General features: G+C 41.3%; 1 protein-coding gene across 1 annotated transcript in view; it reads right to left on the bottom strand.

Moving 5' to 3' along the window:
- Positions 1 to 13,761, bottom strand: part of LOC118932546 (probable maltase-glucoamylase 2) — a 189,158-nt gene extending 175,397 nt beyond the window's left edge. The window contains exons 1-3 of the mRNA XM_036926117.2: positions 13,612 to 13,761; positions 1,802 to 1,928; positions 2 to 96 (exon numbers count right to left, since the gene is read on the bottom strand). Of these exons, the coding sequence (XP_036782012.2) occupies positions 2 to 96; positions 1,802 to 1,928 (222 nt within the window). The 5' untranslated portion in view covers positions 13,612 to 13,761. The remainder of the gene's footprint in view (position 1; positions 97 to 1,801; positions 1,929 to 13,611) is intronic.
- Positions 13,762 to 15,634: the final 1,873 nt, after the last annotated feature.

Raw genomic sequence — 15,634 nt, 5'->3', positions numbered from 1 at the left:
CCTTTGTTGGTGGCTGGTCAGGGATGCAATTTATCCGTTCCAGTTCATTTACCACTGGGCAGTTAGCAGAATCAGTGGTGTCACTTGTCCCGGAATCTGGGATTATCCCAAAAGCAAACATAAAATGACCATCAGAGAGATATACTATCACAGGCATTCGAGATCATCATAGTTCTCAATATTTTCTAATACATGAACTCCACTACTGATTGGGCTTCGTGCTGATGTCCTTGAAGTGTATGCATTCACTTTATAAAGCCTCATTTTGTCCTTGCTTTCTGTATTTACATCTATGTATGCCTACATCATCTCCATCATGTCTGTGAGACAGTGCATACAAGAGCAAGGAGTTTAATTCCACCATTAGATTGGAAGCTCACCAAGGTAGGAACTGGTACTTATTAGCTTCCTCCTTCTTAATCTACCTTCTCTGGTCCAGGGCTCAGCAAACTATGGCCTGTGGGCCAAATGAGCTAGGAGCCTGATATTTAAATAGAGTATTGCTGGAACACAGTCACACCCATCTTTTAATGTATTTGTCTATAGCTGCTATTGTGCTACAACGGCAGAATTAAGTAGTTATCACAGAGACTGGGAAAAATCTAAAGTATTAAGTATCTGGTCCTTTACAGAAAAGTCTGCAGACCCTGCTCTGGTCCTTTACTTCCACCCCCAGCAGCTGATTCACATGTTTGCACCCAGAACATGTGCAGTCTATGCGGCTGTCTTGAATGTTATTGCCCTGATCACAGTAACTTCAACTCTGCTTTTTGCTCAGTTAACAGACAATCCCTCAACAAGGAACTCTTCTACATGATGACATCATGTAAATGTTAAGTCTCATATGACAAAAAAATATAAAGGGAGGCCGTGATGTAGAAACTGGCAGCTAGAATCTGCCCAAGGGCTTTGATTCAGATTTAAAAATCAGCCAGATAAAAAAGGCACATTCAATTCCTTCTAAAATAAGAAGTGAGAGTTCTTTAAGGCATCCTGGAATAAGCAACTAATGACATGAGGAAAAAACAATGAGGCTTTTAATTAGTTTTCTTTTCACTACAGTTTCCAACTCAAAAGTGGTAGATTAACAGAACTCTGCATTTGTGCCAGTTTCTGCATAAGGGTTTTGGTTCAGGATCATGGCATTTTAAAAGTTAAGCAATCTTTGAGGTGATTTGATCTAACTTCCCACAAACGGAGAAGTTGCCAGGGCTGGGAATGAGGTAGGAGGGACAAAGGTTCCCCCTGGCCACCAACTGGCTCCTCACCGCCTCAACTAGGAATCTTCCTAGAGGAACCAGATAAGAAATCACAGATGACTCAGCCCAGTGACACCCCTCTTTTACAATAAAACAGTTCAATAAACTTTTAATAAAATAACTGCAGTTAATTTTTTTAAACATTGCCATAAAATACTTCATTGATTACATGCTTACTTGACTGCCTTTCATATAGGCTATTGCTAATTATTATTGTTTAACAAACAAAATTAGAATAATTCAATGAAATCTGGAAAATGTGTTTCAAGGGTCAGTGGTGGAGTCCTGCACATGCTAACTGGGAAATGAAAGCATCAGAATGGAGGCCTACAGTGAATACCTACTGAACTGCTGTAGTTCTGGTTAGATGATCCCAGCCCACAACCCCCCACCCCCAACCACAATACACACACACACACACACACACACACACACAGTCACATGCTCATGCCACTGACCACAGAAGCATCACTTCCCTGCCATTTATGAGGTTTTGCTCTGGTAAGGGCAACATATGGAGGGGAAACACTGTAGTTTGTTACCTTTTGATTCCAAAGAATCTCTAGCTGATAACACAAATAGAGGAATAGTGATGAGGAATACCAGCAGCAGAAGGACACTGAGCATTAGCTCCAAGTCAGTAAACTTCTTCAATTTCTTTATTGCCATCTATTAAAAAAAAAGAGAAAACAATTTTAGATTTAAGTTTTATGTAACATATAGCCATTAAGCTTTTTTAATAGAAAAGAGCAAATGTATACATAAGTAGAATGAATAATAAAACAAACCTCCGTGTATCTATCATCTAGATTAAAAAATTATCAACTCAGGGTCAACCTCATTTTGTCTTTATTTGTACCCATTTCTCTCCCTTACATTGGATTATTTTGAAGCAAATACCAGATTTCATATTTTTACTCTGAAAATATGTAAGCATTTATTTTAAAAATAGGAAATATCACAAAAGCCAAGAAGCAAAATGCTATTATATCCAAAATATTTTTTAAATAATTCCTTAACCATCAAATATCCAGTCAATGTTAAAATTTCCCATTTTCTGATAGTTTATAGTTTGTTCTGCTCTCATAAGGATGCAAACAGATTTTATATATTGTAACTGGTTTGTGTCAAGTTTTTTAATCAATAGGGTTTATTCTGTAGATTTCCCATCAATATGGATTTTGTCAATTGCATCCCCATGCATGCTAACATGTTTCTCTACCCTCTAATTGCCTATAAATTAATCTTTAGATTTAGAGTTTTTACCAGAAACAGGTTTGATTTTTTAGAAAGAATGGTGCATAGAAGGTATAGCGTCTTCCAGTAGGAAACACATAAAATCTAGCAGATTCTCCATTTTTTATGAAAACAGTCATTGGTGAGCATTTCTTAGAACCAGTATTTCATTAGGAGTTGTGACATAGTGAAGCTGTAATTCTATTATTCTTTACTTCATTATGGATGAAATATCCCTACAGAGAGAAATTTTCCCTCATCTTCTATTTGGTTCATGAAGTTATAGTTCACATAGGAAAGGTAGGACAAATTTTTGACTCTTTCGTCACTGGTTTTTAAAGTAAGGAGTTGTTTGCCTAGCATCCTTCCCAGGGGACCAGTGGCTTTTGTGTGTATATATTCAATACCTTTATAAACTCACAGACTTAAACCCATTTTACCTTATTAATGCATTGATATTATCACTAATATTAATGCTAATAATATCTCATCTTTACCTAGTGGGAGTCTCTTTAATCAGTTCTGTTGCTTCTGGGATAACATGATAGCCTAGGCTCATCTTGTACATTTCCCAGCATCAGTCTTAAATCAAACATCTCTAAGGGGCCCTTGTTCCTTTTTAGGGGGAATAATATTCAGAAACCACAGTCTAGATGAGAACTGGTGAAATTTAACCTAGAATTTTGGAACTGAAGGGATCTTATGGATCATTCTGACCACAGGCTTCCTTTGGAATCCTTGAGGATTTTCTATTTCAAAAAAATGCAGAAATGACACATTTACCTATGTTAGCTTTGCTCTGAATCCCAGTAGGGATTGAAATATTTTGTCGAGAAGTTTAAATCGGATGTTCAGCATCTTCCCCCTGCTTCAGCCCTGAATCAGAACCTCCGGTAGGCCTGGAAATGTGGTTTTTTAAAAAGCTCCATGAGTGATTCTCATAGGCAACCATGTTGCAGTGACCCTATTATAGGTTTATGAGTTTTAGTAAACACATCTTAGTAGGCAAAGAATATTAAAAAGAATATTAAAAAATTGAGTTAAAAAACAGAAATCAAACTAATGGTTAGTCTGGCCCCTTCACTTTTTAGACAAGTAAAGTAAGGTACCGTAGACGACATGACTTGCTCAAAACCACATAGTTGGACTAGAACCCAAATAGTCCAAGCAGGTGAATATAATTTACTTTGGCTGCTATACCCATTCTGGCAGCTTTTGGTGGGCACCTCATGAATGGGCTGTTTCGGAGCCCACCACAACCTCAGCCTTCAGCAACTTGCCTCAGCCTATGCCTGTCCCCTTCGTCCATCTGGCTCTTGATCTCCATCAGATGTGATTGAAGGTATTCCTGCCTTCCTGACTAAAGGGTTTACTTGATCCCTACAGCTGACTACTACAGGCTGCCTTGGAATTCAATCTCCTTTGCCTCAATACACCTAACTTCCAGGACTTCCCACCCCAGCACTGTCCCCACGGGTGGTGTCACCCCTCTGCAGGATCTGATGCAGCCCCCTGTGGTTCTCAGTTCCCTGCTCCCTGCCAAACAGACCACAGCATCATCACGATGCGTCAGGAGCCCTGTGTGCTCTGGAAGCACGGGACACGGAAATCAAACACATAAGCTTATCTTGTTGTGATGCTCAATTTAGATGGTATTTTAAACGAAAATTTGGGTCTTAAATGAAGATTCATAGCGTTTACAACCTAAAAACATTATTCTTTCTCTTCAAAGATCCACCATAAACTAGCTTTGGAGTATCTACTCATTAGTACAGAAGGGTTAGGCAAAGTCATCCACACTCACTCAGTCTTTCCATGAGAGGGGAAGTTTGGGAGAAACCTATGCCCAGAGATCAACTAAACTGTTCAGAGGAATGGAAATTGATATTCTTTGTCTACATATGGAGCATAGCAACATTGCAAATGTTCAAACACAGAAATAAACTAAAAAACACGTTATTAAAGGTGAGTATTATGATCAACACACAAATTGGACTTGAAGAGGAAGAACTGATAGCTATTAAAGTTAGGGCTGCCAGGATTGTCGGTGCCACCTAGGCCACTGGGGAGGTTCCCTTAGTCTTTGACCAGGAAGGTACAGACCATGTTTAAGAGACTGAGTTAATCACCATGCACAAACTCAAATGAGCCTAGTGCCTCACATGCAGTCCATTCTAGATATCTCTCTCAGTGCCTCCCCTTTAGGACTTGTGCTTTGTTAGGGACAGTTCTGATACTGGATGAGTTGGGGCACTGCCCTCCATCAGAAGAGGTAATGTAAGTCCCCTGTCACTCACTTCACTTCATGCCCTTCCCATGTTGCCCCAATGGCACTGTGTATGCCACCTCCTTCTTCTGATCCCACCACTCTCATTTTTTAGAAAACTTCTCCTTTTAAGATCAGCACCACATATTCTCTGTCAAACATTAACTAAACCATATCCTTTGCTCACTTGCGCCGAATTCCAGCAGCATTTTTGCAGATAACATTTGTTGTCTTTGAAGGGGAATCTTGGCATGTCATGCCATTGGCTTAGCTAAGTTCTGAGAATCCAGAAATACCCTATTTACCTCACATTGCAACATCCTACACTGGCTGCATTCTATATATGCAACAGCCAGGCTAATTTTTCCATCATACAAATGAAAGGACTGAGGTGCTGTGCGCTTTAATGACACTCGCTCAAAGCTCAGGACAAGTCAGTGGGCCCATTAGGGGTCCTGACTTGCACGTTAGGGATTCTCAGGATCATCCCACTGCCTCTTAGGTAAGGGCACGCTGTGTCTTGCTCATTTGTGCAGGAATGTATATCCATGGACACAAATACGGCACTGCTGCAAAAGCATAAGAAACTAAGTAAGCCATACTATGACGCAGAAATGTGACACTGAGAGAGTGAAGCCAACAATAAGTCATAATCAATCAATCAATGGAAATGGAGGGAGACATTTCTTACTGCTGTATAAAATCTTGTTTAGAAGAAATAAACAAATGCGTCAAGCTGGGTAGTATGATGGAATGATTTCTAAAGTGAGTTTCATTGATCTAAATAGTAAATAGTTTCTTGTATCCCCATAAGTTATAGGGGACTGTATATTAGCAGTATCTAGAATCAGACATAATGAAAAACGAAGTAAAAGAGGGGAGAAGTTAGCAGAATCATCTTCATGAATGGGGCCATTGGTTTTGAGGCTTCATAAGCTTGTAATGGCTTCTGTTACTTATGAGACTAATCATGTCATCTACAATCTAAATAATCGTGTGCCAGGTATTTTCCAGACATTACTAGTGATCTTTGTAATCCTGAACTGCAGGTATTATTCATCTCTGTTTTACAAGTGAAGAAACAGAGGTCAGAAAGTTATAAGACTTGTCAGCAGCAATAAATAGTGGAGCTGAAATTCATTCCTAGTCTACACTCCAAAGACACACTTCTTATCACAACCACAGCAAGCACACACCCTCCCCCAGTTTCACTTTCTCCACTTATCAGAATTTCGTTCCTTCACTTCACACAGTATCTCCTCCAGGACTGAGAGTTAACTCCTGCTTCCTGTCTTGCTCCCCAGCATTCTGCACCTAAGGACAATCTGTCTCCCTCTCCTAATTTTTAAGCTGCTGCAGGCCTATGAATGAGAGTATCTTACTCCTCCCTGAAGTTTCACCTCAGGCCAAGAGCCTGAGATACTGATTCCCTTGGCACTGTGGGCAGCTGGTTGGGACCAGGGCAGGGCATCCAGGGCCAGGCCATTCTTCTGCTCAGAGTGGCCTCCTCTGGATCCCTTTTGAAATACCCAGTGATGCCACCATCACTTTCTTTGCGCTCTGTGATGTGAAAAATGTTAGTAAGAACTCCACAGTGCCTCACTGGATGCCACCTGGCAGGCACTCGAAGTGAGTATTTGCTGATTTGGGTGCAAGACTTGGTGGAAACACCACCACAAGATGCTTTGTGTCATCCATGCCCTGCAGTGTCCTCATTCCTCTCAGAGTAAGAGGAGGAAAAAATGGGAACAGTGTGCCTTCATCCAGGAATCTCACCAGTACAGGAGTCCAAGTGAAAAAGAAAGAAGAAAATTTGGATTTAAAAAATAATATAAATTAGAGGGCAGCTGTTTATTTTACAAAAGGACCCAAGTCAAGGTTCCTTAAAGCAATCATTTTTTTGAAGTATGAAGAAGGAGAAGTACAAACATCAATATCTCAAGGGAGGTATTTTTCTGAACATACAGCCACTTCCTCCCCATACAACCTTTGCAACTATTGCTCATATGAGTGAGTAATAACCTTCGTATGAGTTGTAACATAAAAAGGAGTTGAAAACCGTCTCCTTATAAAGAAAATATACACCACTGAAAGCACTTTCTGGAAAATAATAGTCTTCATGCCCCTTTATACGTCCAAGCACAGCTGAGCACTGGCCCACCTCCCTGCTGCTCTCTGTACCCCCTACTCCTAGCTCAGGGCCTGGGGTCCCACGGGCAGAAATACCCCCAACTCCATCACAGACCACTTTCCACAGGATGATTATGAGCTGAGCTAGTCTCCGCTCTGATATACCCAGCACGATGGTCCTGTCTGCTTTTTCCCTTCCTACTCTGCTATAGACTCATTTCATTTGGTATATCTTTATAAGAATGTCAGTGGAAGTTTAGAAAGGAAAAATGGTAAAGTCCTATGATTGGCCTATCACCTTGAACCCTTCTGACTTTGACATTGAATTCCCTACCACTCCTGTTTAAAAATAGGAATTTTGAGTTCATTGGTGGATTGAATAATAATGTGTGACATTATCCTATAGGGTGGGAGGGGGGAGTGGCAGGTGTAAATTGAGGACAGTGAAATAAGGGATAAATATTAATAACAAAACAGTATATAACAAAAGTAAAAACACTAACAACAAAAAATAAAATAACATATTGGAGGAAGTGATGGATGGGTGGCCCCTTGTGAAAGTTTTCAACCCCATCAAAGCACCCCTCCCAATGCCCCAGTATATCAGTGCCCCACCCCGCCCCGTACTCCCTGCACAGTTGCGATTAAGCATAAGTTTTCCAAAGGCTTTTTCCGCAAAGGAGTGTGTACCTCCTTAGGTTCACACCACCTCTTTTCTCCCTCAGATTGTGAGCTCCCAGGGTATAAGAATTACAGATGCTTCTTCCTCTTTATTTCCTCCCACTACCCACTAGCAGGATCTGCATAATCAATAGTTGCTGATCCCTTTATTCCCTAGTTGAATATTTACAAAATACCTGCACATTTCCTAATTATCGTATACTTTGAAGGCACTTTAGAGGATAAAGTGATGGTACCTGTCTTACATGAGCTTGAAGTCCAATGCTGTCATTGCTACACAAAAGCAATGTTTGGTAGAAACAGTCATCTTTTTTGAGAATCAGAAAATGGGAATTTCATTGCTTATTCTGTAGGTAACTAGCCAGATGACCTTGGGAAATTTTCTTAAGCTTTCTGGCTCTCAGTTTCTTCATTTACAAATTAAAAAGGTTGAATGAGAAGAGCAACAAAATTCATACCAGTGTCTAATATTTCATTTCTGAGTGAGTCACACAAACTGCATGCTCCTTTACTCCTCCTTTCCACAGAAAATGCCTGTGCTAAACATTTCACTCCTATTTTCCTTCTTCTTCATATTCCTAAGTTCTCCTTCTCAGCACAGAGAGCCCACTAAATACAGCATGAGAAGCCTTAAACTGGATTCCCAGCCCTACTATTTCTTGCTGTGGTAGGCAAAAGAATTTCCTTAACTCCCTTAGGCTTAATGTTCTTATCTATAAAAATGGAACTAAAAATGTCAGCTGTTTTCATTACCTATTGTCATCTGCATATTGTGAGAATCAAATAAAAACACTTATAATAATAAAGCATCATATATCATTATTTTTTATTTACCATGGAGAAATAGTGGGTGCTGGGTACGAAATAGCACGTTCCTAAGAAACATGTCAATCCCACTTGCGGAGTGTGGCACGCACCCCCCTCGGGGCCCTGAGAAGCACCAGGTGTGTATTCCTGGCAGCTGCCCTCATGGGCCTGTTCTGATACAACCTCCTATCTGCTAAGTGCTTTATGGCCCCCGCTTTAGGTGATGCACACGTTGCCTGAGGCACAGGTGCAGGAAGCTAGGAAGAAACAAGGGGAGCATGAGCAGGAGTCATACCATTCAAGGCCCCCTTTTCTCTGCCAACCATTTGCTGCTCCTCTCCCAGCTGCCTTGTCTGCTCAAAAAGCACTTCTCCTCCCCTCTTCCCTCAGGCTTTAGTTCAAGGGAAACTTGAGTCCTCAACTCAACCTTACTGTTTGAGATTTCCTCACAGCTTCATTCTCCACCCAAGCAAGGAGACCTCACACAAGCGCCACATCACCTCAGACAGAGGCAGCCTGCCTCGGCCTCTGCCCCAGGGTTAAATGACAAGCCGGTCTGCTGCTCCCACACTAAGGAGAATCGCTGTTTGTCAAGGTAATGCCCTCTTACTCTGCAAAAGGAAATGGGGCTGTACCTTTCTCTACAAAGACTGCCTTGTATTTTATAAAATAAATTACCCAGCTCTAATCTTTCTTACTCATCCTGTACCCAATACCTCACATTCCTCAATGTTTTATAAGATATACCATAATCTTTTATTTTTTTCTATTTGATTCTCACAATATGCAGATGACAATAGGTAATGATAACAGCTGACATTTTTAGTTCCATTTTTATAGATAAGAAAATTAATGCATGTAAAATTCCATAAAGATTATTAACCTTCCATGCCTGATACAACTAAATTAACTAATGAGGTAGAATGATCTCTCATCTTCACTGACAAGGAGAGGGGTTATCAGAATACCTATGGAAGTGACCATGTCTCCTTCTCTTTGGTGGTTGCTAATAGTTGTGACATAGGAGTTTGTTTATTTAAATTTTTCCAAAGGCTTATTAACATACCATGTTAGACACTATAAAGAAAAAGGCACATACCCATTGCTAGTCAAACAGTAAATGCCCTATGCTTAGTGAAGATTTGGCAAAGACTGTTAAAATTACTTACACCCATAATCTGGAATTCCACTTACAGAAATTTAGTTCATAAATGTACTTGCACATGTGGGAAGCAATGTATATCCAAAGGTTTTCCTTTATAACATGACACATAACACATATAACAGCAGAAGACTGAGAATAGTGTAAATATCCATAGAGAAGACAGTAAAATGTGCAATAAATAAACTTCAAGGTTGTTCAAGATCATGATACAGAGATTTTTTTCTAAAGGCCACAAATCCTGTGACACTCCTCCCTTCAAGAGGCGGAGCCAAGCCCCCGTCACCCGCTCCCTGGGAGCAGCCGGGACCAAGTAGCTCACTTCTAACAGAGCGTGGCGAAGAGGATGGCATGGGGCGCCCACGGCGAGGTTATAAAAAGCCTTACAGCTGCTTTCTTCCTCTTTCTTTGGTATCACTTCCTTGCTCTTTTTCTTGGGTCATTTCTTGGAGAAGCTAGCTGCCATGTCACAATAACATTCAAGCAAGCCAATGGAAATTTCCAGCAACCAGCCACTGAGGCTTTTAGCCAGCAGCCCAGTGAGTGAGGCATCTCACCTGCCTGCAGCCCTTGGCAACGTCGTGGCTGCAACCTCATGAGAGGTCTTGAGCCAGAACCACCCATCTAAGCCGCTCCCATATCCCTAATGCATAGAAACTGTGAGGTAATAAATGTTTATTGTTTCACACTGTTAAATATTGGGGTAATTTGTTACTCAGCAATAGATGATTAGTACTTCAAGGTAAATATGGCTTTTGAATAATATATCATTTGCATTTTTAAAAAATCTGTTGGCCTCTTATCAGAAGTCCTTTGTGTCATGCATTCAAATATGGTTACCTGCTCTATGGAACAATAATAATTATTTTCTAGCTATAGAAGAAAAGTGTTTCCTTTTATGAAAAAATGAAAAAATAAAACACTCATCAGTATCCTGATTGATCTTCCTGAATTGCAGAGATCATGATGGTAAACCTACACTCTCAGGAATACAATTCAGGAAAAATTAAGATCAAGAAAAATGGCAAAAAGAAAATCGAATAAGGAAGTAATTTAAATAGCTTTCTTTTAAAAGAAAAAATGTTTTTAAAAAACTGCTACTTGGAGTCTGTCATCAATCTTTGAATATTCTATTTCACATGACAGACATAAACTGCAGTTTTAGTGAAGATGCTAACAGCTAACAATGACTGAATATGCTAAGAAGTTACATAATTTGTTGCATGCAATCCTCATAACTACCCCAAGTTAGTTGGTGCTACCAGCTCCACATTCAGATGTGGATATTAGGCTTCACCAAGGTCAAATAACCTGCCTGATGACACACAGCTGACAAGCAACAAAGCCACAGTTTGAACACCTGCCCTTTGGACTCCACAGCCAAACTTTCAACCACTACTTTCTATTCTGTGCTATAACACCCCATATTGTACACCAGCTTAGGCTTTTTGTGAGATTGCGGTTTTATCAAATAGTGTCTGGGTCATTAACCAAGTACTTAGAATGTGTATAGTACTAGGCTAGGACTTATTTCATTTAGTCCTCACAACACTTTACAAGCAGGACCATTATCCCCATTTTGCAAATTGTTAACTGAGCCTGGTAGAGGCTAGGTGGCTCAAGGTCCAGACCTCACGGCCAGACCTCAAACCAAGCAATCTGAGTCTAAAGTCAGCTTCCACAGGTGTGATGCAAATGCAGAAAACTTACATATTCATGAATAATCAAGTTTCCAAATTAAGAGGAGGTGGGATATGAGAGATGCCTGTGTCCTTCCAAAGACAGCTGTGGAGTTAGAAGGTTTATGGAAAGAGAAGGAACTAAAATTCTGCCACATTTCAGTCTCCATAGCACCTGGGGGATGTGAATGCTTGTGGAGGCATCTAGAGCAGCCTCCACTCAAGTTGATGGCCTACAGCACTGATTCAGATTCTGTGAGACCGAGGAGAACGAGCAGCTGATGCACCACATTGCCCAGGTTTATTCATCAGTGAGTATCAATGCTATGTCTTTGGGGCAATGGGAGATTGGACTGCAGTTTATTTATTCACTCATCAATTATTTATGAAGCTCCACAATGTGTGAAGCATTGTCAGGAGCTGGTTATACAACAACAAAACAGATAAAAATTCTTGCTCTCATGGGACCATGTTCTTATGGGTGGTAAAAAGAGATAATCAACAAAATAAATATATGACAGGTTACACTGTGAAGGTACTATGGAGAAAAATTAAGTGGGGATGGAGAGGAAGAATGTGGGGGTGATGGCTGCACTTTTAATCAGGCTGGTCAGGGAAAGTCTCCTGAGAAGGTGTAAATTATTACTGTACATAAAACATGCAGGCTCCAACAGTAATTCTCCTCTTGGATTAAAATATTTATATGAATTATTGCCAATACTCATTTTCCTGGTAACTGTTATAGTTATTTTAGGCAAAGTAGAGAAAAACCAGGTGGTGCCCCAAATTACTGCAATGGCTATCTGATTAATTTGGGAAAACTGAATAATCAACTTGTTTTTTCTGACTTATATCCAGAGTCTGGTTTGTGTATGGCAATCTAAGCCTTTCTCTTAAAAATCTTTTGATAACAAAAGACAATCTAGGGCGGAAGAAAAAGGGTTAGTTTTCAGAAACTGAGCATAATTTGCAAAGAGGACGTCAGCAAGGAATGGCTAGTCCTCAAAAATCCTGGGCAAAATTTACTTTTAGGGGTGAAATGAGGCTTAGCCCATCGTCCCCCAGCTACTTAGAGAACGGGAAGGAAACAAGTAGCTGAAGGCCTTCTGTCATCTTTTTCTCTTGCAGGTCTGGTTATATCCGAAGTGCAGAGCTAAAAGCCAGCTCTAATCCTGCTTAGATGTGTGAGCTTGGAGAAACTGCTTAACCCCACCTAGGCCTCGGTTTCCCCATCTGAACCGCAAAGGGATAATCCTCAGAAGACAGCTATGTCCTCCTGTGACCCCAGCCCCAGGTGTAGGCTTATCTTTCTCATCACATTCCGCACCTACTACCTCGTGATCCAGTCTTAAATGGAAAACTTCTAACCCTCTCTACTCATTAATATTCCACGCTTCTAGTTTGTAAAGTAACTTTACTAGCTCACTGAACCCCATTTGTGAGAAAATGCCCAATAATAAACAATCACCGGCATCATGTGTACGCGTGAGTTAAAGTGATGCGCTTGCAACGAGGGACAGAATAGAGCGTCCCTCCACTTCATCTGGTCCCTCATAGCACTTGGGCCCTGCCCAGCACTGCAACCAAAGACCTCCTCCCTCCTCCCTGCCCACCACACAAACTCTCCCTATTCTGCAGAGCACCAGAGCAACCGTTTGGAGATCAGGAGGCCCTGCTGGCACATGCACCCAACACGTTTGTATTTTAAGTTTTCCCAAAGAGGGGCCAGCCACAACCCATCATCTCCCCCTCTTCCCCCAGGGCACTCCCACTCTATTTCTCTTGGCAGCTTCCTTCCAGACTCCACCTGCATCTCCCACACCGCCCACCAGTGCACGCACACATCCCAGCACTTCACTCGCACCCTTAGGCTCTTCCCTTTAATTCTTCATTTGATCAGTAAGGTATCAGACTCACAGGGACAGTAATAGATTTCTCAGCTTCTTGCCTGCCATGGAGTCTCTAAATACCACTTCCTCAGTCCCAACTCTGTGTCCTTTTAGAAGGAAGGCCCCAGAACACTCTCAGCTAACTCCCAAATTATAATCCCTTTCCCTCACTTCCCCCCACTCATCTAGCGAATCAGAAAGAATTTCTACCAGGTGCATCACCCCAAATATTCAATCATTCATCTCATCACACACAGAGACACACACCACACAGGTTTAGGCTTGTAGATGGTCAGAGGACCACACATACACATACACAGAACCCAAAGAAAAAGATAAATGCCTGAATTTTGCTTGGTGAGGAGATGTGTGTAAATTTGTGTGTAATATTTCTGCCCGTGTTTAAGATATTGACAAGGACGTTTTGAAGAAAGGGGATCAGATCAGCACCAGTCCACACAGCACATCTGGAGCCATAAATGAACACAGATTATAAGCATACCTCATCACCTCCCGCCGCGCGGTGCTCTCCGAAGGGTGGCCTGGTAATAACTAACGAGGAGCGCAGTCTGCAGAAAGCCACCCCCGCCCGGGTGGGTGGTTACTGCTCATGGATTTCACGTGCAGAGACTGCCCAGCTGCATTCCCAGGCTCGCATTTGCTAGTTAATTAGTAATCATGGTCTTCCTCTGAGGAGAACATTGCAAAGAACCTAAGCAAGAAGCGGCCTCCTTGACCCCGCTAGCCCGTCCAGGCACCGACTGTTTACCCAGCAGCGCAGCTCCGCCGTCTGGCAGAAGGGCGGGACTGGCTGGCTGTGGAGACCATGAGGAGCGAAGAACCCACCCAGTGTCCCAGAACAGCCCCCTCTCCCAGTAACCTCCAACCAGTCAGGAGCCTGTTGACATTTAGTAGCACAATCTGCTAATTTGAGTTTGCAGGAGATCGTTTAGAAAATGTTTCCAAAATAGGTTTCTTCTTTTCTGTCTCTAAAAGAGTTATTCCAAACTTTTCTGAGCTAGAGACCCTTTGACGGTCTGGCGCCTCCTATGGGCCTCTTTTAGAATTAACGTTTTTAAATTCATGACAAACTATATAAGGATACAAAGGAAATCAATTCCATTGAATTAACTAGAATATTTTTTAAGTGCTATATAGTAACACATGTGCTTCTTTAATGATATAGTAACTAACCAACTTAGCAACAGGTCTAGTAGCTATTGCAGTTTCAAAATAATGCTAAGTGTAACATTAGCTTAAGATTATCTTCAAAGTCTGATATAAAAATAATGTAGTCTCTCTTGGAAACAAATTCTAAGGTACCACTAACACTACTGTGGTTTGTGGCCTAACTTTATACTTAACAGGCATGCTAAATTCCAGTTAGATTTTAGTAATGAGAGGAGACATAAATATTTTCTTCTTCCAAGTGTGCTTGCTCTCTGAATTATATGCACAGATGCCAGGTTAAGAACTCTGCTCTATCTCCAGGCAGAACCCTCCCCCAGTGTAGGGCAGTGTCCTCCCCTCTGTGTCATTCCAAGTGTGATGGGTAAACCTGTTTCTGCCAGTCCCCAAGGAAATAAGTACTAAAATAGAGGGTAAGTCTTTAGAAGCTGTCACTGCAACATGAGAGAGCAAATTCTTTTAATAATAATTACACATAATTACTATTAAAATATGGAGCTTGCATTTGTATATATCTGGTTTTAATTTATTTTTCTCATAATTTATTTTATATAAAATTTACATGTTTTGGTCTGTGATGTACTGGAAATGAAAAAAAAAAAGAATTCCTTCACTTTACCATTGATAGTTTTAAAAGCCCTGCTCAGCTGCTGTTATTCCCAGACAAATGATTTTGTGGGCCAATGAAAAGCAGGAAAAATTTGGGCCAAGGGACCTGAATTTATAAACTGTGTATATCATCTGGAAAAACTCCACAGAAGTCACCATCCATTATCACTGTCATTTCATAGTGCCCGTTAGACTATTAAAATGGAATCAATTCATCTTTTTGAAAAGTTCACTTCCTTGTCCTATTTTCTCACCAACCACCAGTGTAATGTTGTCAGGAATCAGCAAAGCCTGCAGCCTAGATTTTGGGAACCCTGACCTTCTGTGTTTCTTTGGCATCATAAAGTCAAGGAATTTAGAGCCAGGGGAAGGAAAGGAACACTGATGTGCGTGGAGGCCAGCAGGGTACCATGGCCTTTCAGCTACATTACCGCAAGGATAGTCCCAAAGGCCCACCAACTGCAAGGGTCGGAACTGCCGTCCGAGGACTTGTCTCCTCACATTAGAGCCCACGTGAGCTGCACCGTTCCGTTTTACCTGGGGATGACCAAGTATAGCCCCCCTCACTTTACAGACGAAGAAGTTGGGACCCAGGAATTTCATGAGGTTCACACAGGTGCAATCATGGGACTAAAAGGTCCAGATCTGAACTCAGGCAGACCTGAATTTGATGCCCAGCTCTGCCTACTGGCTGGGAAAGCATTGCCAAGGATGCCTCAGTTTCCTTA

This window comes from Manis pentadactyla, chromosome 7 (genome assembly GCF_030020395.1).
Source record: "Manis pentadactyla isolate mManPen7 chromosome 7, mManPen7.hap1, whole genome shotgun sequence".
Taxonomy (NCBI): domain Eukaryota; kingdom Metazoa; phylum Chordata; class Mammalia; order Pholidota; family Manidae; genus Manis; species Manis pentadactyla.
This window is presented reverse-complemented; position numbering and strand designations above follow the sequence as displayed.